At 47.2% G+C, this 25,294-nt stretch overlaps 1 protein-coding gene across 8 annotated transcripts in view; it reads left to right on the top strand.

Annotated features, from left to right (window-relative positions):
* HDAC7 (histone deacetylase 7) overlaps window positions 1-25,294 on the top strand; it is a 260,685-nt gene that overhangs the window by 101,653 nt on the left and 133,738 nt on the right. For 2 of the 8 annotated variants that reach the window (XM_050925794.1, XM_050925795.1), the window contains exon 2: window positions 13,687-13,749. The exons of 2 other annotated variants lie outside the window; for them this stretch is intronic. In XM_050925794.1, coding sequence (XP_050781751.1) covers window positions 13,687-13,749 — 63 coding nt within the window. Of the gene's footprint in view, window positions 1-13,257; window positions 13,750-25,294 lie in introns of those variants that run through there. 4 more of the 8 variants (XM_050925793.1, XM_050925791.1, XM_050925799.1 and 1 more) reach the window with 2 other exon arrangements.

Here is a 25,294-nt window from a genome sequence, read left to right as displayed (position 1 = left end):
AATCGCATTTGAGGGCGTTACTGTAACTCTTATCAGGCAATGGGACAGGATTCACTTGCAACCACTGTAAATGAGTAGGAGTTCTAGTTGTGTATTAGATCCCAAATCAGCAAAGCATTTTAGTACATGCTTCATAACTGTAAATTAGCAAAGAAAACTTGTTTTCAAGTTCAGCCAAAACCTCAGACTGTATTGCTAACCTGTGCTGATCTGGATCTCTAACCAGCACCACAGTGAAAAGGTCCCCTCTACCAATCCCCTTCCATAAGACTTTCTGCCAGGGATGTGGAAAAAGGAATTGTGGGTAAAGGAAATTCTTGGGAGTCTGAAAAAAAATAGAGTGGACAGAAGGATCTGACTGACCCAGGAGAAGGATGGGGCATACAAGAGGGAGACTGCATAAGGATTGAATTAATGTCTGCAGTTTTAGCCAGTGCTGGTAGATGAGTATAAACAATGCCAAACCATTCTTCTGCAGGTTGCTGAAAGTAGTTGTCTGGTAAATGGAGTTTGAAGATGTATCCATGTGTGCATATGTTTGTGTGGGTATATGTATGTGGGGATGTCTACACTGCAATCAGGTCAAGTGATTGCAGCACATGTAGACATATTCCACTAGCTTTGATAGAGCCAGTTCAGTAAAAATAGCAAAGAAGCTACAGTGTCACAGGCAGCGGCTTGGTCCAGCGTCTGCAGTACATACTCAGGGTCTCAGAGAGGATTCTACTTAGGCAGCTAGCTCATGTCACTGCCCGTACTGCCAGGGCAACACTGCTATTTATAGTGTGCTGGTTGAATCAAAGCTAGAGAGGGTATGTCTACATGTGCTGCAGTCACACCTCCATTGCATTCTCAGCCTACCGTGTGTGTGGGTCCGTGCATGCACACATAGCTTCCCATATTCTGCTCTTACTGTAGGAAGGAGCTCATAGAATAATCATCAGTAAAGTCGAAGCAGTTAGACTTGTTGCCAGCCTTGCTGCAAGCAGGAATGGAGGATATTGCAGCAAAGGGTGAAAGGCAGTATTGGCCAAGCGCGCTCTGGCGCAGAGCTTTGTTCTGTGTCTTAAAATGTTTTTTTCTTAGGAAAGGAGAAGTGTGACTGAGTTGCTACAGAAACCCCCTGGCTTGGGTTTCCTGGAAATGCAGCTATTTGAATGTAAAGAGGAGCCACTCTAAGTAAATGTCAATCAGGATTGTTCAGTGTACACTCACTAGAGAGATCTAGCAGGGAGTTCTAGACACATTGACGGGGAGATTTTTATCCTTTTGTTGTCTGGCCATACCCTATATCAGTGTATTTATTTATTTTACATCTCAAGGTCCCAGTCTTGTATTGGGAGCTGCTATCACGGACCCCTGCATCCATTAAGACTCCAATTGACTTCAAGAAAAGCTGAGGTGCTTGTGATTTTTGCCCTTACCAAAAATGGCATCATTTTCAATGGGCTTGAAGCCAGAGTGCCCTCAGCTATGATGGCCACTCTGTAGTTATCGTCTGTGGCCTTAGTAGGAGAAAGTGAGGGATGGATGAATAAAGAGGTACAGTGAATGAAACTCAGAGTTAGGGGAAAATTGTGAGGGCAGGCTGGGAGATTGTGGGTGTAGAGAAATGTGATGATCGGCAGAGAGATGGAAGTCAATGTTGACAAATGCAACGTAATGTATACTGATCCTGGGAGAGAATAACTTGAACTATTCATACATCCAACTGGATTCTAAACTAGCTGTAGCAATCAGCACAAAGACCTGGCCATCACTGTAGACAGTCCCTGGAGAGCGCTGCTCAATGGGCAGCTATGATCTGAAAATCAAGGTTATGCCTTGAAGCATGAGCGTAGACTTGCCAACATTATATTTCAGAAATAAGGGACTGTAATCCCCAGCTCCCTCCGCCTAAATGCCGGTGGCGATCGGGGCAGCTGAAGATCCAGCCGCCGTGGTCACTGCTGAAGAAAATGGTGCCCCGCAAATGCCAGCACCCTAGGCGACCGCCTAGGTCGCCTAAATGGTTGCACTGGCCCTGGTTTCCTCCCTCCTGCCTCAATCCATACTGCCTTGTAGAGTGTGAGGCTACATTAACAGCATATTAACCCTTGAGGGATCAACCGAGTGCTAGTTCATCATTTAGCAGTAAGGCATTCCCTGGGAAATAGTACACCCTCTTACTCCACTACCTCAACCAAGCTTCATAATCATTCATTGCTGTGTACAATATTAAACTGTTTGTTTAAAATTGTATATAATGTCTTTTGTCTGGCGAAAGACATTTCCCTGGAACCTAACCCTCCCATTTACATTAATTCTTATGGGTAAATTGGATTCACTTAACATTGTTTCACATAAAGTCGCATTTTTCAGGAATATACAATGTTAAGTGAGTTACTGTATTAGGAAAAACTGTTTCACTGTGAGGGTGGTGAAGCACTGGAATGGGTTACCTAGGGAGGTGGTGGAATCTCCATCCTTAGAGGTTTTTGAGGCCCAACTTGACAAAGCCCTGGCTGGGATGATTTAGTTGGAGTTGGTCCTGCTTTGAGCAGGGGATTGGACTAGATGACCTCCTGAGGTCTCTTCCAACCCTAATATTCTATGATTCTCACTATGTTAGGTGTAGCTGTATGGAACCAGGCATTCATTCCAGCGAGCTGCCATCTGAGAAGAGGTTCAGCTGTAGCTAGAGGATACCTGCTTTCTGTGCTGTGTTAGGCAGGAAGTCCATATTGTAGAGGATCCAACTGGGACCTCTTTGCTCTGAAATTTAAGAATGTATGAACATGTTGTAAAATGTTTGAATGGCTGCAACTGTCCCTCCAGACACTGCCATTCCACTAGGGGAACAGATGTCTGCTTCACCCAGTTCTAACGCTCTCTTGAATAGTGTTGAAAGCTCTCAGATTTTATGGTGGGTCTTGCAATATTTGTTTTTTTCTTACAGCCACTTGAAGGCACATGAGAATTTCAACTTTCCTCTTTAAACAGTTGTGGCAAATTGCCAGCACTACTATGATGGGTCTTGCACTCTCTCTTATTGGGGTGGTGGGTTTCAGGGCACTGTTGCTTGCCCCAGAACTGGGATATTAACTACCCCCCTAGTGTCCTAGAGGAGAAGAATGGAGAGAGAGGGACCCAGGCCCACCCTCTACTCCAGGTCCCAGCCCAGGGGCCCTAGGGATACCAGTAAACCACTTGAACTAGTGGTTCCTTCCCCTGGGCTACTTCCCTCTCCTGCGCTTCAGCTTGTGGGGCTTTCTGCCCCTCCTCTGCACAAGCCAGGTGTCCCTTTACCTAGGGTCTTGGTCTTCTCAGCCCACCACAGTGCTTCTGCAAACTTTTCTCTGCTTCCCTCCAAACTGCTCTCTGCTCCAACACCAATCGACTCTGCTTCAACTCCTTTCCCTTGTTTGATTGAAGCAGGGCTTTTTTATCAGGTGACTGGCTTCAGGTGCTCTAATTGGCTTCGGGTGCTTTAATTAATCTATAGCAAACTTTCTTCCCTCTACCGAGAATAAGGCTCCCTTCTAACACTCTCCTGCTGCCCTCTGGCTATGCTGTATCACACAGTGTAATTTCTAGCCCTTGTAGTTGCAGAGGAAAACTTGAACTGTAGCCTGAGTGAACTGTAAATGCTCAGAAACCAGGAGGCAAATAAAACCAACCAACATTTATGAGGTTTTATTCTCATGATTTTGGGGGCCAGACTCCTGATTTGTGAATGGTTGGGATTGGCAACACATTCTCAGTGCCCAGCAGAACTTTGAAATGTACAGTTAAAGTTTTCCAGCACTGGCATGTGCCCTTCCAGAACATGGAGGGTGGCTAAATTCAAACCTCTGAAAACCAGGAAATAAAGAGTTCAGGTAATGTGTCCCACAAGAGGCTCCCCACAACCTTAATTCTCCCCTCTTTGAGTGATGCCCCAGCCTGAAGGTTTTGGGCAATGAGTTTGCCTTGGTTTTTTGAGGAAGCGGTGATAGTGAGAGGTGCAAGATTAAGGGATCCCTATGGGGAGACATGATGAGGCTCATGGATACACCTCACTGCCCCACAGCTACTGTCCTCTTCCTGGCTCCTCCATGCCCCCAGGAGGGCTAGAGGGGCCATGGGGAGAAGATGTGTTGGCGATGGGCTCTGGGAGTGCATCTACCAGCTGGATGAAGGAACGGGGAAGGGCAGAGAGCCCCAAGCCAGGTCTACACTAGGAGCCCTTTGCCAGTAACTACACCTTTATGGTATGCTGGCAAAGCACTCCTAGAGTGGATGCAGCTTATACTGGCAAAACTGAGCTTTCGCTGGTATAGCTTATTCCATTCCTGTCCCACCTCCTCCTAACAGTATAACTGCATCTACACAGAGACTTTTGCTAGCACAGCTCTGTTGGGCAGGGATCACATCTAATCGCACCCCTGGCTGACAGAAGTTTGTAGTGTAGACTTGACCCCAGAGTGCCTATTGCACATCAGGGGCTAGCACAGGGAGAAGGGCTCTGCACACCTGTCTGCAGCATGCAAGTTTGTAGGGATGTGAAAAGGACTGTTCACCTCAGTGACATGTTCTCAGTTAAATAAGAACCCCATGGAGAATGCAGTCTGAAACAACTGCCCCATTTGTCTCTGGTTCTTCTCTTCCCCTCTCTCCTAGTTTCAGCACTGTGGATATTTGGCATGCACTGAGCATGGCCGTTCTCCCCCACCCCTCATCCCTGATCTGAGCACTGAGGACATACACAGCTGTGTTGCTGCAGTACTTTAGGCCAGGTCTGCACTACCACTTATGTCACTCAGGGGTGTGAAAAAAACACTTGGGTGCACTGTGCTATGTCAGTGGGAGATGCTCTCTGTAAACATTTAGCAACAAAGAATGTAGGCCATACTTACAAGGTGAGGGATTCTATCTTAGGAAGCAATGACTCTGAAAAAGACTTGGGAGTCATGCTGGGTAATGAGCTGAACACGAGCTCCCAGAGTGACACTGTGCCAAAAAGGACTAATGTGGTCTTTGGATGCATAGCAGGGGAGTCTTGAGTAGGATTAGGGAGGTTCTCACCGCTGGAATCCTGTGAGAGTTCTGGTGTCCACAGTTCAAGAAGGATGTTGATAAATTGGAGAGAGATCAGAGAAGAGCTACAACAATGATTAAAGGATTAGAAATTGTGCCTTATAGTGATAGACTAAGGGTTTGTCTACACTTGAAATGCTCCTCAGCTGCAACGCTGTAGCTGTGCCACTCTAGCACTTCAGTGTAGACACTACCTACACCAATGGGAGGGGTCCTCCTATAGGCAGTCCATCTCCTTGAAAGGTATCAGCTAGGTTGATAGAAGAATTCTTCCATCAGCTTAGTGCTGTCTACACTGGGGGTTAGGTTGGCTTAATTACACTGGTGAGGGGTGTGGATTTTTTATGCCTCTGAGCAACATAGCTGGGTCAACCTAACTTTTAGTGCAGACCAGGCTTCAAGGAGCTCAATCTATTTAGCTTTACAAAGAGAAGGTTAAGAGGTGACTTGATCACAATCTGTTAGTATCTCCATGATGTCAGATTGGAGGGAGGTCTCAAGTGGGGTTCCACAGTTATCTGTTCTGTGTCTGGTGTTGTTTAACATCCTTATTAATGGCTTGGATGTAAAAATAGAGAGCATACTGATCAAATGTGCAGATGACACAAAGCTGGGGAGGGGAGGATTACTAACACTTTGATGGATAATCTAAAATTCAGAGGGTTCTTGATAAATTGGAGAACTGGGCTATAGACAACAAAAGTGAAATTCAACAGAGACAAATATAAGGTGCTACAGTTAGGGAAGAAAAACCAAATGCATAAATACAGAATGGGTGATAACTGGCTTGGCAGCCACACTGCTGAGAAGGATCTGGGAGTTGTGGTGGATCACAAACTCAAAATGAGTCAACAAATGAGATGCTGTTGCAAAAAAACAAATGCAATTTTGGGTTGCATTAACAGAGGCATAGCATGCAAGTCACAGGAGGTGATAGTACTGCTCTACTTGGCGCTCGTTAGGCCTCAGCTGGAGTACTGTGTCCAGTTTTAGTCACTAATATATTGAAAGGATGGAGAGAAACTGGAAAGGCTGCAGAGGTGAGTGACAAAGATGATGAAAGGGATGGAACACAAGTCATATGAGCAAAGGCTGAAGGAACTGGGTATATTTCATTTGGAAAAGAGGAGATAAGGGGGGACATGATAGTGGTCTTCAAATACTTGAAAGGCTGATATAAAAAAGATGGAGAAAAGTTGTTTTCTCTTGCCACAAAGGGCAGGACAGGAGGCAATGGGCTCAAACTACAGCATAGCAGATTTAAATTAAATCTCAGGAAAAACTTCCTAACTGTAAGAACCGTAGGGCAATGGAACAAACTGCCTCAGGATGTCATGGAAGTTCCTTCACTGGAGGTTTTCCAATAGAGGCTGGATAGCCATTGCTTTTGGATGATTTAGACCACGGGTGGCAAACTTTTTGGCCTGAGGGCCACATCTGGGAATAGAAATTGTATGGTAGGCCATGAATGCTCCCAACATTGGAGTTGGGGTGCAGGGGGGGGAGGTGAGGGCTCCGACTGGGGGTGCAGGCTCTGGGGTGGGGCTGGAGATGAGGGATTTGGGGTGCAGGAGGGTGCTTCGGGCTGGGATCAAGGGGTTTGGAGGGCTGAAGGGGGATCAGGGCTGGGGCAGGAGGTTGGGGCATGGGGAGAGGCTCAGGGGTCCAGGCTCCGGGCGGCACTTACCTCAAGTGGCTCTCAGAAGCAGCGGCATGTCCCTCCTCCAGCTCCTATTTGGGGACGCGGACAGGCAGCTCTGCCTGCTGCTCTGTCCGCAGGCACCACCCCTGCAGCTCCCATTGGAGCACTGGAGGAGGCCATTAGAACGAAACCATTGGAGCGCATTAGGAGTCGGAGGGGGGCCATGCCGTGGTTTCTGGGATCCGCGTGGTGTCGTCTCCGACAATGTGTCCTGGCTGGAGTGCCGGAGCGGGGCAAGCCCCAGATCCCACTCCCCAGTGGGAGCTCGAGGGCCGGCTTAAAATGGTTGGCGGGCCAGATCCGGCTGCGGGCCATAGTTTGCCCACCCCTGGTTTAGACACAACAAATCCTGCATATTGGCAAAGGGTTAGACTATATTACTCTTGTGGTCCTGTCTAACCCTATAATTCTATGATTCTACATGGGGAACAAATATTTGATAATGTCCTCTTCAGTCTAGTAGAGTAGGATATAACATGATCCAAAGACTAGAAGTTGAAGCTAAACAAATTCAGATTGGAAATAAGGTACAGTAGAAGTTTTTAACTGTCCCTCTTTGGCAAATTTGAAATGAGGCTTGGATGTTTTTCTAAAAGATCTGCTCTAGTTCAAACAGGAGTTAATTCAGGGAAGTCCTCTGGCCCATGCTATGCTGGAAGTATAGGATAATAGATAATCATAATGGTCCCTTCTGGCCTTGAAATCCATAAATCTATGTATCTATGACCATTTTCAAAGCAGCTAATTTTTGAGGGGGAGCTGTATTTCATGACTGTCTTGACTAAATGACCCTAAGTTTGCACCACAGTATACCCGAGCTCCTGATGTGGTACACATCACTATTAAAGACAATTTCCCTATGCAGGTGGATTTTTAAAGCACTTTCAAACATTGGCTCTGGTGTGTCTCCACTTTGCCTGAACTTTGGGCAAATCTTCCCTGATGCCAGGCAGAAGCAATAATGTACATGCCACACACTCTTAAGAAAATCCACGTTGTGCAGGAGTGGAAATCACAGTCTTTGGGTCCTGCTTGAATTCAAAGATTACTGCATGGTCCCCAGCTGCGACATGAATTTAACTCCTCCTCAGGTCGTCACGACACAGCACTGCTCCCAGGCACACTGATCTTGTGGCACATGTGCAAATAACTTTTATTGGTGCACATCCCTGAGAAGTGAGACAGACCCTCTAATCATTTTTTAAATATTGCTTCCCATACCTGGAACTGGGTGCCTGATGGTCACTAAGGTCAAATCTGATGGGTAAGGACACTGTGGGACAGGTCAGTGCCATAGTTTCAGCTAAAGATGTGTGCAATGAAGCATAGAAGACTGTGAGAATAGAGTGACGGGTTCTTTTTTCCAGGGTATCTCTGGAACCCCTTACCCAAATGACCCCAAATTTGGCACCAATAACTCAAAACCAAGCCCCAATAAGGCATACCAGTTTTCAAGACAAATGGAATATACATGTGGATTTTGAAATACTGGCTCTTAACATGAGAGCTTGGGTCGAACCTTTACTTTGAAGACACTAGCACTCTTGTATTATAAGTATCTAAACCTTTTATAAAGTGACAGAGTCCTGTGGCACCTTACAGACTAACAGACGTCTGACGAAGTGGGTATTCACCCACGAAAGCTTATGCTCCAATATATCTGTTAGTCTATAACAGGGGTAGGCAACCTATGGCACAGGTGCCGAAGGCGGCACACAAGTGAGTTTCAGTGGCACTCACACTGCCCGGGTCTTGGCCACCGGTCTGGGGGGCTCTGCATTTTAATTTAATTTTAAATGAAGCTTCTTAAACATTTTCAAAACCTTATTTACTTTACATACAACGATAGTTTAGTTATATATTATAGACTTATAGAAAGAGATCTTCTAAAAATGTTAAAATATATTACTGGCATGCGAAACCTTAAATTAGAGTGAATAAGTGAAGACTCGGCACAACACTTCTGAAAGGTTGCCGACCCCTGGTCGATAAGGTGCCACAGGACTCTTTGTCGCTCTTTACAGATCCAGACTAACACCGCTACCCCTCTGAAACTAAACCTTTTATGCATTTATGCTAAGCTATTTTGACTCAATAATATCATGTGTGAGTTCCACTTGTTAATTCTATTTTGTATAAAAAACTGTTTGCTCCAATTTTGTTGGATTTTAATTCCATTGGGTTTCTTTTACTCTGGTATAATTAGATATGGTAAAGAATAGTATTCAAATGGCCTTCTCTGGTTCCAGGTCACTATTTTATGTAGCTGCTACTTTTCATGCTGCGTCTCCTCTTTCCCTTCTCCTCTCTGAGGGAGCTGGTGTGGTAACTCTGCCCTGACCCTTAAAGACAGATGTTCACGGCAGTCTGTGATCCCATGAATATCCTTTATTAACATTATTATATTTATAAACATAATACACTTGGGAGCTTAATATATGTAGTAATAGATGAGGTTGGCTGTGCTAATTGTATGGCTCCATCCTGCTTTGTGTCTCATTCAGTAACTTCCCTTGGTTTCCAAGCAGAGTGTTTCAAATACCAATTATGTGACCATTTGAAAGGAAGTGTCACTGGTATCTGAGTCCCCAGGGCTGTATGCAGGAAATGACAGCAATCTGCCAATGGCAACCTCATCCTTTCAGTGTGTGTGTCTCTCTCCCCATCAAAGGGCCTAATCCTGCACCACTGAAGTCAGTGGGAATTCAGGGGTGCAGAACTGAAGTGAATGGCCTTAACAGAGAAGGTGGAGCCTTGATGACTAAGTGTCTCTGCTGACTGAAGGCCCTAAGCACAAAGGCTCCTGGAAATGAACCATTGGTCCTCACCTCAGTTTCATAGGGCTTTGAATGAGGTCTCAACATTTTTCTATGTATCATATCGCTCCTGACATCTGAGCTGGCAGGTGGACTGTGGTGAATAGAGGAATGGGCAATGGATGAGCATCTCTGAAATGCCACCAGCTTTAAAAAACAGCAGCAAAACTGCAATTCACAGTTCTTGTCTTTAAACTCAACCTGTGACTCAGGTCCCCAGTGATGAACTCTCTCTGGAAAGTATCAGAGGGGTAGCCGTGTTAGTCTGGATCTGTAAAAGCAGCAAGGAATCCTGTGGCACCTTATAGACTAACAGACGTTTTGGAGCATGAGCTTTCGTGGGTGAATACCCACTTCGTCGGATGCCTGTGAAAGCATATCATTGCACTGTTTTATTGTGAGCTGGCCAGCGCGGGGAGGTGGGGTTGGGAAAGAAGGTACAAAGCTGCAAAGCATTGCTGAAACAGGCCGTTTTCTTAAGTTTTTACATCTAACCAACTTTACTCTGAAATTTTCTTCACCCCCTTGGCTCTGGGATCAATGACAAGCTGTAATAACCTCACACATGCAAGGACACGTACACCCTGGTTAAAAAGTTCACATTACCGGTCTAAAAGAATGCTGCAGCCATGCACACGCTGGAAATTTGTCAAACATCAGCAGGATGGACAACTGCTTGTGGTAGCGAACATTTTAGGACTCAGTCCTTCTCCCATGAAGACCAATAGCAAATTCTCCACTGACTTCTCTGGGAGCAGGAACAGGATCAAGACGGGATTTTTTAAAAAGATCTGCTCTAGGAATTATTTTGGAGAAGTTCTATGGCCTATACAAGATCAGATTAGATAATCACAATGGTTCCTTCTGACTTTAGAATCTATGGATGAGGCCCCTGGTGAACAAAGCTGTTTTCTGTCCTGTCCCTCCCATGGCATTTCTGTCCTCTGTATTCATGCAGCAAGTACAGTATGGGCAGTGACAGCAGAAACTTCCCCTGTGCAATACCCCCAGCCAATGTGGCTCAGTCCTGACTGTGCGAGACATCTCTGTAGGCGAGAGAGTGGTCCTATCTTCATGCTCCGCTTCAGATCTTGGTCCCTCTATTCAGACTACCAACAGGAGCCAATTAGTTCCAACCATAATGGTGTTCTTTTGTTCTGTGAACTCTGCTCCATTGAGACATGGACTGAGTACCAGGAACTTAGTGTCACACATGGAACGGAACACCAGACCGTGTCTGTTTAATTATTTCCACTAAGAAAGAATTGCTATGTGCAAAAAGTGTCATGTGGCTGATTTTCTTAACTCCCCTCTAGGTAAGCGTAAGAAAGAAGCCTGAGATGATGCAGACTATAGGTCACATTCCTGACTTGGGGGAGTCATATTTCCGATGATCAGTCAGAGCCTCTTCAGTTGTCACCTATGTTTATTAATTCAATGAGTTTAAAATATATCATTTCAACTGACAATGGGGGAACCTCCAAATGTGGAGATTTAGTTCAATAAGTGTCTGATTCTTCACATACATGAGCCAAATGTCCTTTCAGTCACATGACTTATTTTAGATTAAGGAAAACAACAACAGGAAAGGAACAGTGTGTGCATTTGCTACAGATTGTGAACAAACCGTGGCTACTAACAAGCAGAGTTCCCAAGTGTAAAGGTGTAGAATGCACAGGAAACAGCCATGGTAGGTTGAAGAGATAGAGACCATAGAAGACTTTTCATAATATGTTTGGCCTTCTGCTGGTTCAACATTATGGTGATAAGTGTTAGAAAAAATCCTAAAATAGTTTATTTCAGCTTTTACTTCTGGAAGAAACCAGGATGTGCATAGAGGTAGCAAGATTGTGGAATATATCAGAAATATTTGTCACCAGAAATTATTTTTAGTTCATTTCAGTTCATTTGATATGATGTTTGAGATGTTTTCTTATTTTTTCCAACGTGGTTGGCCCATCCCTTGATACAGTCTGCCAACCCTACCTTGGCCATTCCTCCACCTCAGCTTGCCTGCATTGAAACACCCGCTCTCCAAAACTTCCCCTGGAGTTGCCCCTTTGTTTTCCTCCCCTTCTTTCCTCTCCATGCTGGCTCTTATACTCCCTCACTTTGTCCATGCTTCTCCCTCTCCTTCAGATCCCTCCTGCAAAGCCTTTTAAGCATGATCACTACAAAATTCATGCACCTCAGTGAGCATGGTGTGTATGTGTGTGCATGTGCTGTAATGGCTGTGTCTGAGATATTCTTTACAGCACAAAGCCTGTCTCATTAGGTGTTGCCCAGACCACCAGTTGGTGCTCAGTAAATAATAATAGTTGAGAGAAGATCTTCTCACTCATGGGGAAGGAGTGACTTTGGAAACACATAGTAGTGCCTTCTAATAGTTCTGCCCAGATTTCCCCAGTTCCTGCAACTAGTGCCTGAGTGGCTCATTTTCTGTAGTACCTGGGAGAAAGGTTACTAATCTTCCAGGTTGCTCTTTGGCTGTAGTGATTCAATACTGCAAGTTTCTAGAGCTCAAAAGTTATGATGAGTTGGGCCTCCAAAAATTCAAAAACACGTTGGATTATTTTATTTGCCTTCTAGAGGTTGAACCTTTAGGACAGAGTTAGGCAACCTATGGCATATGTGCCGAAGGTGGCACACAAGTTGATTTTCAGCAGCACTCACACTGCCCAGGTCCTGCCCACTGGTCCGGGGAGCTCTGCATTTTAACTTAATTTTAAATTAAGCTTCTTAAAACACTTTGAAAACCTTATTTATTTTACATACAACAACAGTTTAGTTATATATTATAGACTTATAGAAAGAGACCTTCTAAAAACGTTAAAATGTATTACTGGCACGCGAAACCTTAAATTACAGTGAATAAATGAAGACTTGGCACAGCACTTCTGAAAGGTTTCCGACCCCTGCTTTAGGAGCTCCTGTTTTTAAGCTTTGCTGTGCAAGTATGACCAACGGAAAGTTACTTTACAGACACACACGCACACCTAGAAGCAGGGTGGAGAGGCCAGGTAATTACCTAACTCCAGGAGCTGAGGTTTTCAGAAAACACCAGCTAACCTGAGACTTGTCATACCATTGTGAGACTTGCCAGGCCTGGAAAGCACAGTTGCCTGCTCAGAGCTAGATCCTGACCTGCTGTTCCCCTCTGAGCGTAACACTGTCCACCCCCAAAGGACACTTAAAGGTGGCTGCCGCTGGACGAGGGCCAGCGTCGGAGCTCATCTCTGGTGCCTTTCGCCGGGGCACCGGAATTAATCCGGATGTACCCCGGCCCTGCTGTGTGAGCGCCCTGCGCTCCCCGCAGATCCTCGGGGGATGTTGCATCAGAGCCGCGCCTGTCTTGCACAATGTGGATGCGGAGTAGGAGCCCTGCCAGGCGGGCGGGGGCCATCTCGCTGCAGCCCCCTCCAAACAGCCAGTGCGAGCCGCGGCGAAGGGGCAGCTGCGGAGCGAGCCCTCCGGAGCCCCGGCCGGGCAGGTGGGAGCGAGCTCTGCAGCCCGACCCAGCCCGCGGCCCGAGCGCTCTCTGCGGATGGAGCTCGCCCGACTTCAATTGCAAACTTTCCTGGCTCGCTCGCCATTGGCTGCGGCCCGGCCAATCAGGAGCGCCCTTCGCAAACAATGCAACTTTTTCCGTGCCCCGCTCGGAGGCCGGCTCCTGCGCTCGGGCTATTTCGGGGCGAGCCCCTCCCCGAGCTATTTGTGCGCCTGGCCTGGGCTGGGGAGGCCGCCGCAGGTGTATCGGCCACGGAGAGCCCGGAGCGGACAGGCTGCAGCCGGAGCGCACGGGGATGGGCGGCGCTCAGCTTCTCGCTGGCTCCTGAGAGCTGCCGCGGGCCGCCTGAGCGGCGGGGCTGAGATCATGGCACCGAGGGAAGCCCCTGCGCCCTGCCCCTCCTCCAGCTGAAGGAGCAGCCGGCAGGAAGCAGCTGCCTGGATGCGAGAGCGGCCGAGCCCGGCTCTGACGCCCGCTGCCTTGGCTGGAGATGGCTGAGTTGCCCCTCTGACCCCCGGCCTGGGCTCCGGCAGCAGGCTCCATGCCAGGGCTACACCAGATGCTCAACACCATTTACGAGTCGGATTCTGTTTTCTCCCCAGATGGAATTAAAGGAGGAGAAGCGAGTGTGAGCTTGGCCCAAGGGAGCGGCGCCTCCAGCCAGAGTAAGTGATCCCCGCCTGTCCCTCGGGCAGGGCCGGGTGCAGAGAACCCTTGTGGCACCTCGCTCGGGGTCAGAGCTCGCTGCGCCAGCAGAGCGGGGAGGGCAGCGCCCTGGCTTGGGATGCAGAGAAAAGGGAAATGAGAAAGGAGATGGAGCTATTTTTGCATCTGCCCACATGACTAGGCCCTGCGACATGCAATGGACTTAGTGAACCAGCCGCAGGGATTTCCTCCTCACGCCTCCTCTTCCCCCCTCGGCTTGAGAGGGAGGTCTTAAGCAGCTGAGAGGTGGGATTCCCTGGGTCCCATGTTCAGAGACGGAGCAGCTGGGTGCTCATGGAAATGGGACAAACTTTCTCTTCCCAAGAGCAGTCTGTCTGGTTGGGGTGTGTACCCTGCCATGACTCTCAGGGCTGCTGGTATAATGACGAGCCCAGTGCCTTACATGGATAGAAGTGATGGTTCCCCTAGGGAGAATGAGTCCTCTGCTTTGCCTGCGCAGAGCAGGAGTTCTCCAAGCCATGGCAACAGGAGGTCCCTTCGCAGGTGGCTGTCCAGGGAGGTGCAGGCATCAAGTCTCTGCAAAGCAAAACATTGGGGTGTAATTTGAGGAATCCAGTCTAAGGCAAGCAGGATGTTTAACCCATCTGGAAATGAAGGAGTAGGCCTTGTGGAGATTAGTTAGCTCTGCTTATGTCCTCCAGAGCACTCACACCATGCAAGGCCTGTGTCTTCCTCAGGTGAAGTTGGTTGGTATCTTATGTAGGCTACTGCAAAATCATCCAGTCCCATCCTGCATGATGCTAATGTGAGTTTAAGTCTGGGGGTTTTGTTGTTCTGAGATACAGTGTGTGGTGAGTGTCATGTCCACTCTCTGGTTCTGTGGTAGACTGTTGCATTGCTATCTTGGTGTTAGATATGTGCTGGGGATTGTGTCTGTGATGGCATCTCATGGTGTTCAAACAAGATTCTTATGCCATTAACAGGAGGGTGATGTTTGTAGTCCTGGCAGGAAGCTGCATTAGACATAGATGTAAGGGGATGTCCAGGTTAAGGAGTATCCAAGTGAGCCCAGTTCATCTTTATCACCTTCCTGGATATTCTGGATCTAGAGAGTGGATAACTCCAAGGCTTGTCTGTACAGGACACTCAGGAAAGTTAAAACAAATTAAGCTTGGAATCAAGAATAGATGTTAAAGATCTGCTCTAGGAATTATTTTGGGGAAGTTCTATGGCCTGTGTTATCCAGGAGGTGAGACTAGAGGTCACAGTGGGCCCTTCTGGCCTTAGAATCTATGAACCTATAAGCTGTGATGTTAAAGTGAATTAAACCTCTGGATAATGCTGCAGTGAACTAACGCCACTTCTGAATGAGAACATCCACACAGGAGTTAATGTGCTTTAACTTCACAGCTTTAGTTAATTCATTTTAACTTTCCTGAGTGTCCCCATGTAGCCAAGCCTTAAGGCAGTTCACAAACTGCACAAATATTGCCAACTCAAATATTCAAACTAAGGGCCCACCCAAATCAAGAGTACCTTAAAAATCATTATTTAAAAAAAAAATAAACTTGGGTCTCTTTATTTGCCGTCTTTTTTATTTTTATTTTTTAGCCTGCAGGAATCATATTTTCAAGTGTTTCTACAACAACTATGAGGGTTAGAAACTTGCACTTTTTTTTTTAAATGAAAGCTGAGATTCTCACCTAATTGTTTGACTACCAGAGTTTTAAGGAAAAACCTGAGCTATCATGCAGCTCACGATAAAATTGCAAGAGTAGGCAACACTGCAAAGTCATATGTTACCTTCCTTGGAGGCTTTGGCTGAGATGCTACTGTGATATTTTGTACAAAAAGGGACATAAGTAGTATACAGTACCTCAGAGCCTCCATAAATGGCCATTTGTAGCCATGTTTGAATCTTGATGAGGTACCAGGCTGGGTCTTTATGGGTGTTTGGAGCTGACTAGTGGGCAGTATTGGTGATACCCTTATCATAGGAGGTGTGTTTGGCTCTGTCTTGGGAACAGAAATGTCACTGTAGTGCCCTGGACATCCAGATCTTGCTCTGTTTGACACTGCTGATGCTCCAGAAGAACGGAGCTTCCTGCCCTTCCCACGTTAGCATGGCTTTAATGTGCAGAATGGGGGATTTGGATGGATACTCTGCCCAGCCCTGTAACTAAGCTATATTCAGGGCCTTCGGCAGAAATGGTGATGCTGTGCCATCTGGGCGAGGTTTGGCTCAGGTGTGTGTGCTGGGCAAAAATAGGGGCCACTTTATTTAGAGATCTAAATCTGCCCAGTGTGCTTGGCGCAGAGGAAGGAAGGGACTAGAGCTAGCACTGGGCACCCCCTGGGCTTCAGTGTACTGTGTTACTGTTAAGAGCTCGCATCTTAGCACATGCAGCATCTTCTCTGAGAGCTGAAACCCCAATGCCATGTGCTAAAGTCAGAGGCACTGGCTGCCTGGGATGGAAGGGGCATCATCCCAAGAGGGAGCAGTGCTTCTTCGGACCTCCCACCCAGTCACCAATCTGGGGATTTAGAAATATCTGAAATTAACATCACTGCATATGTGCCCTTCTCTGCGTTTGGGAGAACCAGAGACCCTGCTGTCCCAAGCATCTGGGGGATGTGGCAGCACTGGGCAACTGAACATACTGTAGGTAGATTTCTTCCTGACTGTCCTACTGTATAAAGCGTGCAGTGACTGCCCTTCAGGTGTGCTTTCCCTCTAGTCCCAGCTGTGTACTTTATTTCTGGGCCTGGGCAGGGAAGGGTGGGGCTCAAGTTCTGTGGAGATAAAAATGTGATGCTTATGACCAGATGTGTGCAGAGCTCTTCGGCCTGGAAACCGCAGGCTTTCTTGGAAGATCTCCAGTACTTCCTGATTTGGGCTGAGCCACTCCTGGGATTTCAGCATTTCCTATTCAGCTGCCTGATGTGAGTAGGAAGCAAGAGAGAGTGAAAACAAAACAGCAGTCAGATAGTTTGCATGTCAGAAAAGGTTTGGGGCTTCAGTTTGAATCTGGGGAAACGGGTCAAGGCAGTTTAGATCTTATCAGCAGGGATTTCTGACCTTGTTAATATCTCCTGTTGGTTAATATCTTACAAGCTTCAACTGTGAAAAGGGCACAAAGCCATTCCATGCAGCCACATGTTCCTGGCTTTCTTATCGTTGGGTGGGGTTGGGGGCCATGCATGTGCATGCGTGTGCACACTCTTTCCGCTTGTTTCTTACACCAGCTTGTTGCATCTTGCCTGACTTTAGACTGGAAGCTCTCCAGGGCAGGGACTGTCTCTTACTGTGTGCTTGCACAGTGCCCAGCAGAGTGGAGTCCTGACCTGCTCTGGAGCCTTTTAGTGGTTCTGGAATATAGATACTACATAATAATATCTGAACTAGTATCCAGACCTGGACTTGGTCTGCACTACCGAATTATGTCAGTATAACTATGTCACTCAGGAGTCTGGAACTCAACACCCCTGAGCGACACAGTTATACTGACTTAACCCCAAGTATAGACAGTGTTTTGTCAGTGACATAGCTGATGCCTTTTGGGGAGGTGGAGTACCTACGCTTGGTATTTAGGTAGCATCTTCACTAAGCGCTACAGCTGCAGTGCTGTAAGTGTAGCTAAGCCCTTAATAATGAGTCTTCTCTGCTCACATGAGCTTGTGGGTCTGGATTTGTATTTTGCTTTTTGTGGAGACTGGGAATTCAGATCAGATTTGTTGCTAGAGCACAGGCCTCAGTGCTTGGATTTTTGGCTCTCAATTGTATATTTACATTTCAGAAAGTCTGTGGCTTAAAATAAAACCCTGTATTCGTGTCTGATACGGGGAGCTTGGTCTTGTCTCCATCAAGGAGCTGAAGTTGTTCTAGTCAAAGCCATTTGGTGCTAGATGACTCAAGTCCAGTGCTTGTGGTAATGTCTGTGGGGATGTGAATGGCACTGCTAATCGCTTATTGGTTAGTTGGCATGAGTGAAAGCTGGGTAATTTACTCCCTTGAGAGTGGAGCACAAAGAGAGTCACAGGAGGATGTGATTACCATCCCAAGAATTCACACATCATTAGTCAGGCTCCAAAAATCATGAGATTTTTTTTAAAATACTGGAACCTTTGGGGTGCATGCTCCCAAGCTTTTTCCTGTAGCCAGGAGGGCTAGAAACACTTTTTTTTTTAAATGAAAGTTGAGATTCCCATGTAACCCCATGAATCCGGCATAGGGCTTTAGGAGGAACTCCATAACCCATGAGTCTTATGAATAAAATCATGAGTTGGCAGCATTGCAGAGTGCAAGATAAAGCAGCTCCATGCCTCTTGTCAGTCTGGTTACCTCCTGTTGGTTGCCTTCCCTGCTACACCCTCAGCCTCCCACCACTGTGGAATGTGCATTCCAGCAGCTTTCACTTACTCACTCACACACTACCATTTGTGTCCCCTTGTTCTGCTCTGTGTAGAGGGCAGGGAATGCGTCTCTCCTCTGATCCAGTGCAGATTGGGCCATGAGGTGAGACATGTTCAGCTTGGTGAGCGCTGGATTTTTGCCCAAATTCTGATGTGAGATGCTGTACTGATGCTGTTCCCCTCTCGGGGAGCAAGAGCCTGCCCTTGCAGTGGGGTCAGTCTTGGCCACTTAAGACTCTTGTTTCATTTCTAGCTCCTGCGATCCCTTACCACCCTGACTCTCCGCATGCAGGGCCTGGAATTGTCCACTCCACTTGTCCCAAGACTTGTTTTTCTGATCTGATTTGTTACCCATTTCTTTCCCCAGCCTGGACAGGGCTCCTCTGCCTCTGGCCATGCGGCTAGTCTCTGTTCTGAGCTCTGCCACCCCATCACTGTGTAGTGTTCAGTTCAGCTCCAGCCTCAGGGAATAAGAAGGGGAGCCAGCCAGTGCAGAATGGGTAGGTGAGTCAGTCCTGTGAGCAATTGTGTTCAGAGCAGAGTGTCTGTGTTTCATTATCTTGCTGTATTCCCTGAAGTCCTGACCCAGATGCCTCTTTTCCTGTCACAGGCCTTGTTTGTTGTGTGCATATTAACCCCATCTTTGCTGTGTTTCTCATGCAGTCGGTTACCATGGGAAAGTGAGCAAAAGCTGAATGAGAATTTCATGGCCTGGCTGAGTCTGAAAAGCCTCATCACAGCTGGGTGGCCCTGCCTCAGAATGCGCGGCTGCCTTTGACTGAAGAGTCAAAGGGATTCAAAGCCGCCATATTACATCCAGTTCTGCGTTTTCAGCTTTCCTCACAATGGGTTTGACTGGCCTCCTGTGCGGAAGGAGCACAGGGCAGCTCAGTGCCCGTCTCACTTATAGTCCCATCCAAAACAATAAAGAGGACCCAGAAGCTAAGCTGTTGGATGTGCCATATCCAGTTGGCAGCCATAGCGTTAGAGTGCCAAAGCCCTCTAAAACTACAGGACACAAGGTAAAAGTGGTGGTTCCACCCTGGTGCCACTCTTGAGCTGCCGTGACATTATCCCTGCACCCACAGCTATTCTATGACTTGAATGCTGTTGGAATGGGGTGGAAAATCAGCAACGACAATGAAAAAGTGCTGGATGAATCTGCTGCTAATAGGTAGGAGGTCCAGTGGCAGCTGGGCCCGGAGTCTGAGTGTGTCAGTTCTCTGTCACTCTAGGAAGGCTATAGTTTGTATGTGTATTGTTTGGGGTAGTGGGGAGGGAAACCATCCCGGGGACATGCAGCCCTCAGAGGAAGTGTCAAGGACACTAGCTGGGGGCAGTGTCTGTGAATGTCTCCTGTGATTCTAATACAGGGATCGGCGACCTTTCAGACATGGTGTGCCAAGTCTTCATTTATTCACTGTAATATAAGGTTTCATGTCCCAGTAATACATTGTAACGTTTTTAGAAGGTCTCTTTCTGTAAGTCTATAATATGTAACTAAATTACTGTTGTATGTAAAGTAAATAAGGTTTTTAAAATGTTTAAGAAGCTCCATTTAAAATTAAATTAAAATGCAGAGCCCTCTGAACTGGTGGCCAGGACCTGGGCAGTGTGAGTGCCACTGAAAATCAGCTCGCGTGCCACCTTCGGCACCCGTGCCATGGGTTGCCTACCCCTGCTCTAATACTTAGGGGAAAGAGCTTTGCATTTTGTTTTTAACTACAAACTTCTTTTCTGTTCAACCAAGTGCAGAGAAATGGGATTAGGATCCTGCCTATTTAATAGTTATATAGTGGTAGCACCTAGAGACTAGCCATTTTAGGACCCATTCTGCTACGCACCATATAAACCTATAGCAAACAATAATCCCTTCCTAAAAGAGCTTAAACTCATGGGCAGGTCTAAGCTTAAAATGCTGCAGTGGGGTCGCTGTAGCGCTTCAGTGAAAACACTATCTATTTTACACTGATGGGAGAGCTTCTTCCATTGGCATAGTTAATCCACTTTCCCGTAAGGCGGTAGCTATGTTGATGGGAGAATTCTCCTGTCAGTTTAGTGCTGTCTACACTGGGGGTTAGGTCGGTTTAATGAGTTGCTCGGGGGGTGGATTTTTCACCCTCCTGAGCGACATAGTTACACTGACCTAATTTCCTAGTGTAGACCTGGTGGAAAAGACAGGACCTAGCAGGTGAGTGAGAAAACAGTTCCTTCATGGGAATGCAGAGGCAGAAATGAGAGTCCATGGAGGAGAGCAGAGCTGAGTTCCTTGGGGCAGGTAGAGGCTGGCTGCTGTGTCACTATTTCTACCTTAACTGAGAGCTTGCACACCTCTGGGGACTGATCTCCCAGACTTCCCAGCAGTGCCTTCTCTAACAGTTGCTAGACCCACAGTGAAGGTGCATTGGGAGCACTCGAGTCTACTGTTTACTAAGCAGGACACAACCTCTGAGGTTGAAGTTTAGCCATAACAAATGGAGCTGGTATGCTTGAGTGGCTCCTTGTTCCATTATTCATGTTATAAATAGTAGCTGGAACGCAGGTGGAAAGCTGTTAATTGGCCTTGGAAAATTCCTAAGCACATCTAGGAGGGTTGGTGCTGACCATGAGCAAGTTAACCCTTGGCAGATTGGGTTTGGAGACAGCGTCTGCTCTGGCTGTTCTGTTCTGCTCTGGTGAGGCAGAAGTACCAGTAAATAAGTCACTCAGGCCACGTCCAGACTAGGAATTAAAATCGATTTTAGATACGCAACTTCAGCTACGAGAATAACGTAGCTGAAGTCGAATTTCTAAAATCGAGGTACTCACCAGTCTGGACGGCGCGGCATCGATGTCCGCGGCTCTCCGCGTCGATTCCGGAACTCCGTTCGGATTGATGGAGTTCCGGAATCGATGTAAGCGCGCTCGGGGATCGATACACCGCGTCCAGACTAGACGCGATATATCGATCCCCGAGCAATCGATTTTAACCCGCCGATGCCGCGGGTTAGTCTGGACGAGGGCTAAGAGGATGGAAGTGCAGTACCATGTGTTGCACTTGTGCTGCCCCTCTGACACCAAGCCATAGTCCTGCAGATTCTTTCTCCCCGAATTCTCCTCCCCATGGGTGCTGGGATCCAACACCAGATGCTCCTAAGCAGCGTTATCACTGGAGGACCTGGCCTAGTGCTAGTTGTTAGAAGGGGGAGAGGCAGGACTGATGCAATTGGATGATTAGTGATGAAGCCTCACAACTTCTCCAGCTGGTTTCTGATCTGTCTTTAATCCTCGTTTGTTAAGGGGGTTAGGGAGGCTGGGCACCATCATTTATCCACAGGCACAATTATCTCTCTCTCCCTCCTTTGTTCCGCCTGTCTTGTCAACTAACTGTGTATCTCTCATGCTGCCTATGGATCACCTGGCACAGTGGGACACCGATCTCGGCTGGAGCCTCTAGATGCTACTATAATGCACATTCATATTAATAAAAATGCTGTCCAAGGGTCTTTTTTTCCTTTCCTGTATATTGCTGTTATTATGGGTGCCCCAGTAGTGTCTAGGGACTCCCAGTGTGCTGGGTGCTGCACAGACATACACTGCAAAATAGGTTCGGCTTTACTTGATGCAGCTTCCCACAAAGATGGACTCTATAGAGAACATTTGTACCTGGAGCAACAGACTTGTCAAACTTGAGCACATGAGAATTTGCTTTAATGTAGAGTGTCCTCTTACCCCCTGCTCCTCTACATAATGTTTAAAGTAAAACTTATCACTGTCCTGCAAATCAATTGCATTGCACAGTTATACTGAGATGTTTTCAGATACCTAATGAGCGCTAAGAACAATACAAAGTGTGCAGTCACCTTTGGGATGAGGTGCTCTGACTTGGTGGTGTCTTGCACCCAATCTGCAGTTGCTTTGCACTGGTGTAAATGATCGCACATGGTGCAGGATAAGAGCAAATCAGGCCCAGAGACTTTTGAGGGAAAGAGTATGAATTCTAGGAGGAGATGAGGGAGCTGGGGAAGAAAGAGAGAGATTGAATGAATGGGTGGAGCTGGGGAGGACACTGAGTGGGTGTAATGCAGTTGGGAGTCTGTGTTTACAATGTTTTAGAAAGAGTAAATATCCAGGGGCCTGATGGCTCTCATGAGAGTAACTCCTATTGGATGCAGTCATGGGAGCTGTACATACTTGTAGAGGGGGAGTTGGGCATTTGCACTGGTTTCAAAATTCCAAGAGATTGTTATTTATTTCATCAGAGAAGGTGAAGATTAACACACCTCAGTATTTTGGGAGCACTGGGCTCCCAGCAAAAGCTGCTTTATTTGAGGAGCTGATGTGATGTGGCTTTTAGTTTTCAAACTTTAAGCCATCTAGCACTTATTGGTTGTAGCTATTCAGCACCACGTGTTTGCACTGGCACTTCACAAACATGGTCCTAGCCCTGAAGAGCGTACAAACTGTGGCCCCTATCCTGGCAGAATCTTGGTTGCAAGATCAGAGTAGAATAATTTCCTCATCCTAGTGTTTAACATGGAAATGAGTTGTTAGAATCAGTGCTGGATGGTTTGTGGTGCTGAATCTTCCAGCTGTGAGGAACCTCTGGCTGGCTCTGCTTTACTCTGCTGGGCTAGTCACCTATCTCCCTCTCTGACTAGAAGGGAACTCGGATGTGGAGTGTGTCATCTGGTGGTGTTTCGAGGAGGGATATTTACAGACCTGTCAACAAATTGGTTATTTCCAAGTGGTACCCCCATAATGACTGTTTCTGCCATTGGACCTTTCTTCTAGCTTTAATTGTCTTAAGTGGCCATTCAAAGGGTCAATGAAAATCAGTTGCCTCATGGAGGGAGCTATTGTAATGGATGTAGAGCAGGAGTATGCACAATTGTTTGGAGAGGTCTCATGAGGCAGGAGGATGTCCAGTAAAGATGGCCTCTTGGGCAGGTATCACCAGGGGTTGTACAGCAGGGCAGGTTGTGGATGCTGTACCGCCCTGGAGTCTATTTGGGCACATTGCATTGCCCTGTGTCTGTTTTGACATCTCCGCTCAGGAACTGTAAAGGTAGGAGCTCTGTCCATTGCCCCACAAGCTGGACAGAGTTGATGCCATCTACGACCTAATGGGCTCCTTCTGAAGGTCTTGCAAGTTCTGAGCTGAGCAGAGTTCATTTTGGGTGAACCACAGTTGCATGGTGCAGTTCCTGCATTCTTCATGCTAGGATGGAGCCGGTAAGAGGGCCAGTCTTGGCTTTTAAAACTGGTTGTCAGTTCCAGCTCTCTGCTATGGCCTCCAGCTCTCCATGCAGGTTTCTTCTGCCTGAGGGATTGTTTGCTAAAACCATCTGAATTACAGTTTAAAACAAAACAATCCGTCCTCTCTTCTTTTGTGGAGCGGGCTAGAGAGCAGCTTGTCCTTTAACCTAACTCCCAGCTCTAGCCTTCCCCTGAGAAGCCATGTTCCCCAGCTACTGCGGCCTCTGACATCAAAGTCCATCCAAACCAAACAGGACCTAATTTTTGCCCAGAAGTGCTCTCCTTTGGGGTGCACTCGGGTCAGGTCTGTACTTTCGTGTCTAGGTGAAGGGGACATTTCTCAAGTTAATGAGCTACCAGTGGCTTTAGGAACTGGCTCAGTGACCCATCTGAGTAATAGTGGGTGATTTACTACTGGGCCCAGTTCTAGGTGATATGTCCAGTCCAACCAACCCCTTTCCAAATTTTCTGGTTGAATATTATGTATAGGGTGAGATACTCATCCCTTCAACAACCACTGGCAAGGGAATTTCAGCTACGTGCTGCTGCCATAATTCTCATGCAGTGCTCTCTGCTGACTGATCCATCAAATTCCCTATTCCTGCCATCAGTATGGAAGCTGCTCATATAGGGAGTGGAAGGGACAGACAGACCAAGCTCTCTGGGTCAGTAACTCTTTTCTGTGTTCATACAGCATCCAGCACAGTGGGTTCCTATCCATGACAAGGGCTGCTCGCTGCTACTGTAATACAGATAATAAATAACTTAATCAGTTCTATTTTTCTTCTGCCACTAAAGCCTGTTATTGGCAGAACTGTCTAGAATTATGTGCGTGTGTGTGTGTGTAATTCCACATGGTTATGGAGTTAAATCAGATGTGTCCACTCGTGCTTAGTGCACACATGACAAAGGTGTGTGCAGGTGGCAGTGTCTGTGTACTTGTGTTGTTATCCACTAGTTCTGTTAATACTTCAAGGAGTAAATGAAATAAAGAGAGATCCAATCTTGTTATGGACTTCCAGTTCTTAGGTGTTGGGAATGCCATAGGAAAAGCAGAGACCACATTATTTCAGGCTACCTGAGGCAAAGGACCCTTAAAATCTAGACACAAGTGTGAATCCCAAGATAGTTGGGTTTATTTGGGCTGGCTGCAGAGTCTGAGCAGTGCACCTCACAGCACCGATCAAGTCTGTGAAAGGGCCCACTGAAGTCAATGTTGAAAGTTAAGCATACGCATCTCCCTGCTCTGCCTTGGCTCCCCCTGGGGCTGGGATGGGATTGGCACTGGTGCTGCTGCTGCACTCGCAACTTTGGTTCTGGAAAGCTGTGCCCTCCAAAGAGAGCTGGAAAGGCAGTGGGGAGCGCCCTGCTAGCTCTGCCCCTTCAGTGGGAAAGAGTCCTCTGAGGGGCTAGAGGCTGCCAGTCCAGCATGTCGTTAGCTGTCCCTCCCAAGACTGCACTGTGGGGCTGCTGCACTGAACATGCTGCGGACCTGATGTGTCTAACTCGTTCTGTGGGGAGGACTGTATGGCCCTTTCTCTGAGCTGGGGAACAAAGAGCTGGCAAGAGGCTAACGGTGTGGGTTTGTCCTGCTGCAGCCAGGTTCTCATAGTTACAGATGCTGTTAGAGTAAATGCTTGTAAGATCCCTCTCTTCTTCCGCCTAGTTAGAGGCCCCCTTTCCCCACACCCGTGTGATATTCTTCCTCAACAGTTCCTCTCTTTTCTCCCCCTACGCTCCCCGCCCATCTTTGGGAATTGTCTCTTCTCTTCTCTTCCTCCCTCCCTCTTTGGAGGAATATCCCTCATTTCCTTACACAGGGGACAGCAGGAGCCCAAGTCTGCAGGCTCAGTGATGGCAGGGAGGTGGGGGTGCTGGGGCAGAGCTGGGTGA

Source organism: Gopherus flavomarginatus, chromosome 16 (genome assembly GCF_025201925.1).
Source record: "Gopherus flavomarginatus isolate rGopFla2 chromosome 16, rGopFla2.mat.asm, whole genome shotgun sequence".
Lineage (NCBI taxonomy): Eukaryota > Metazoa > Chordata > Testudines > Testudinidae > Gopherus > Gopherus flavomarginatus.
This window is presented reverse-complemented; position numbering and strand designations above follow the sequence as displayed.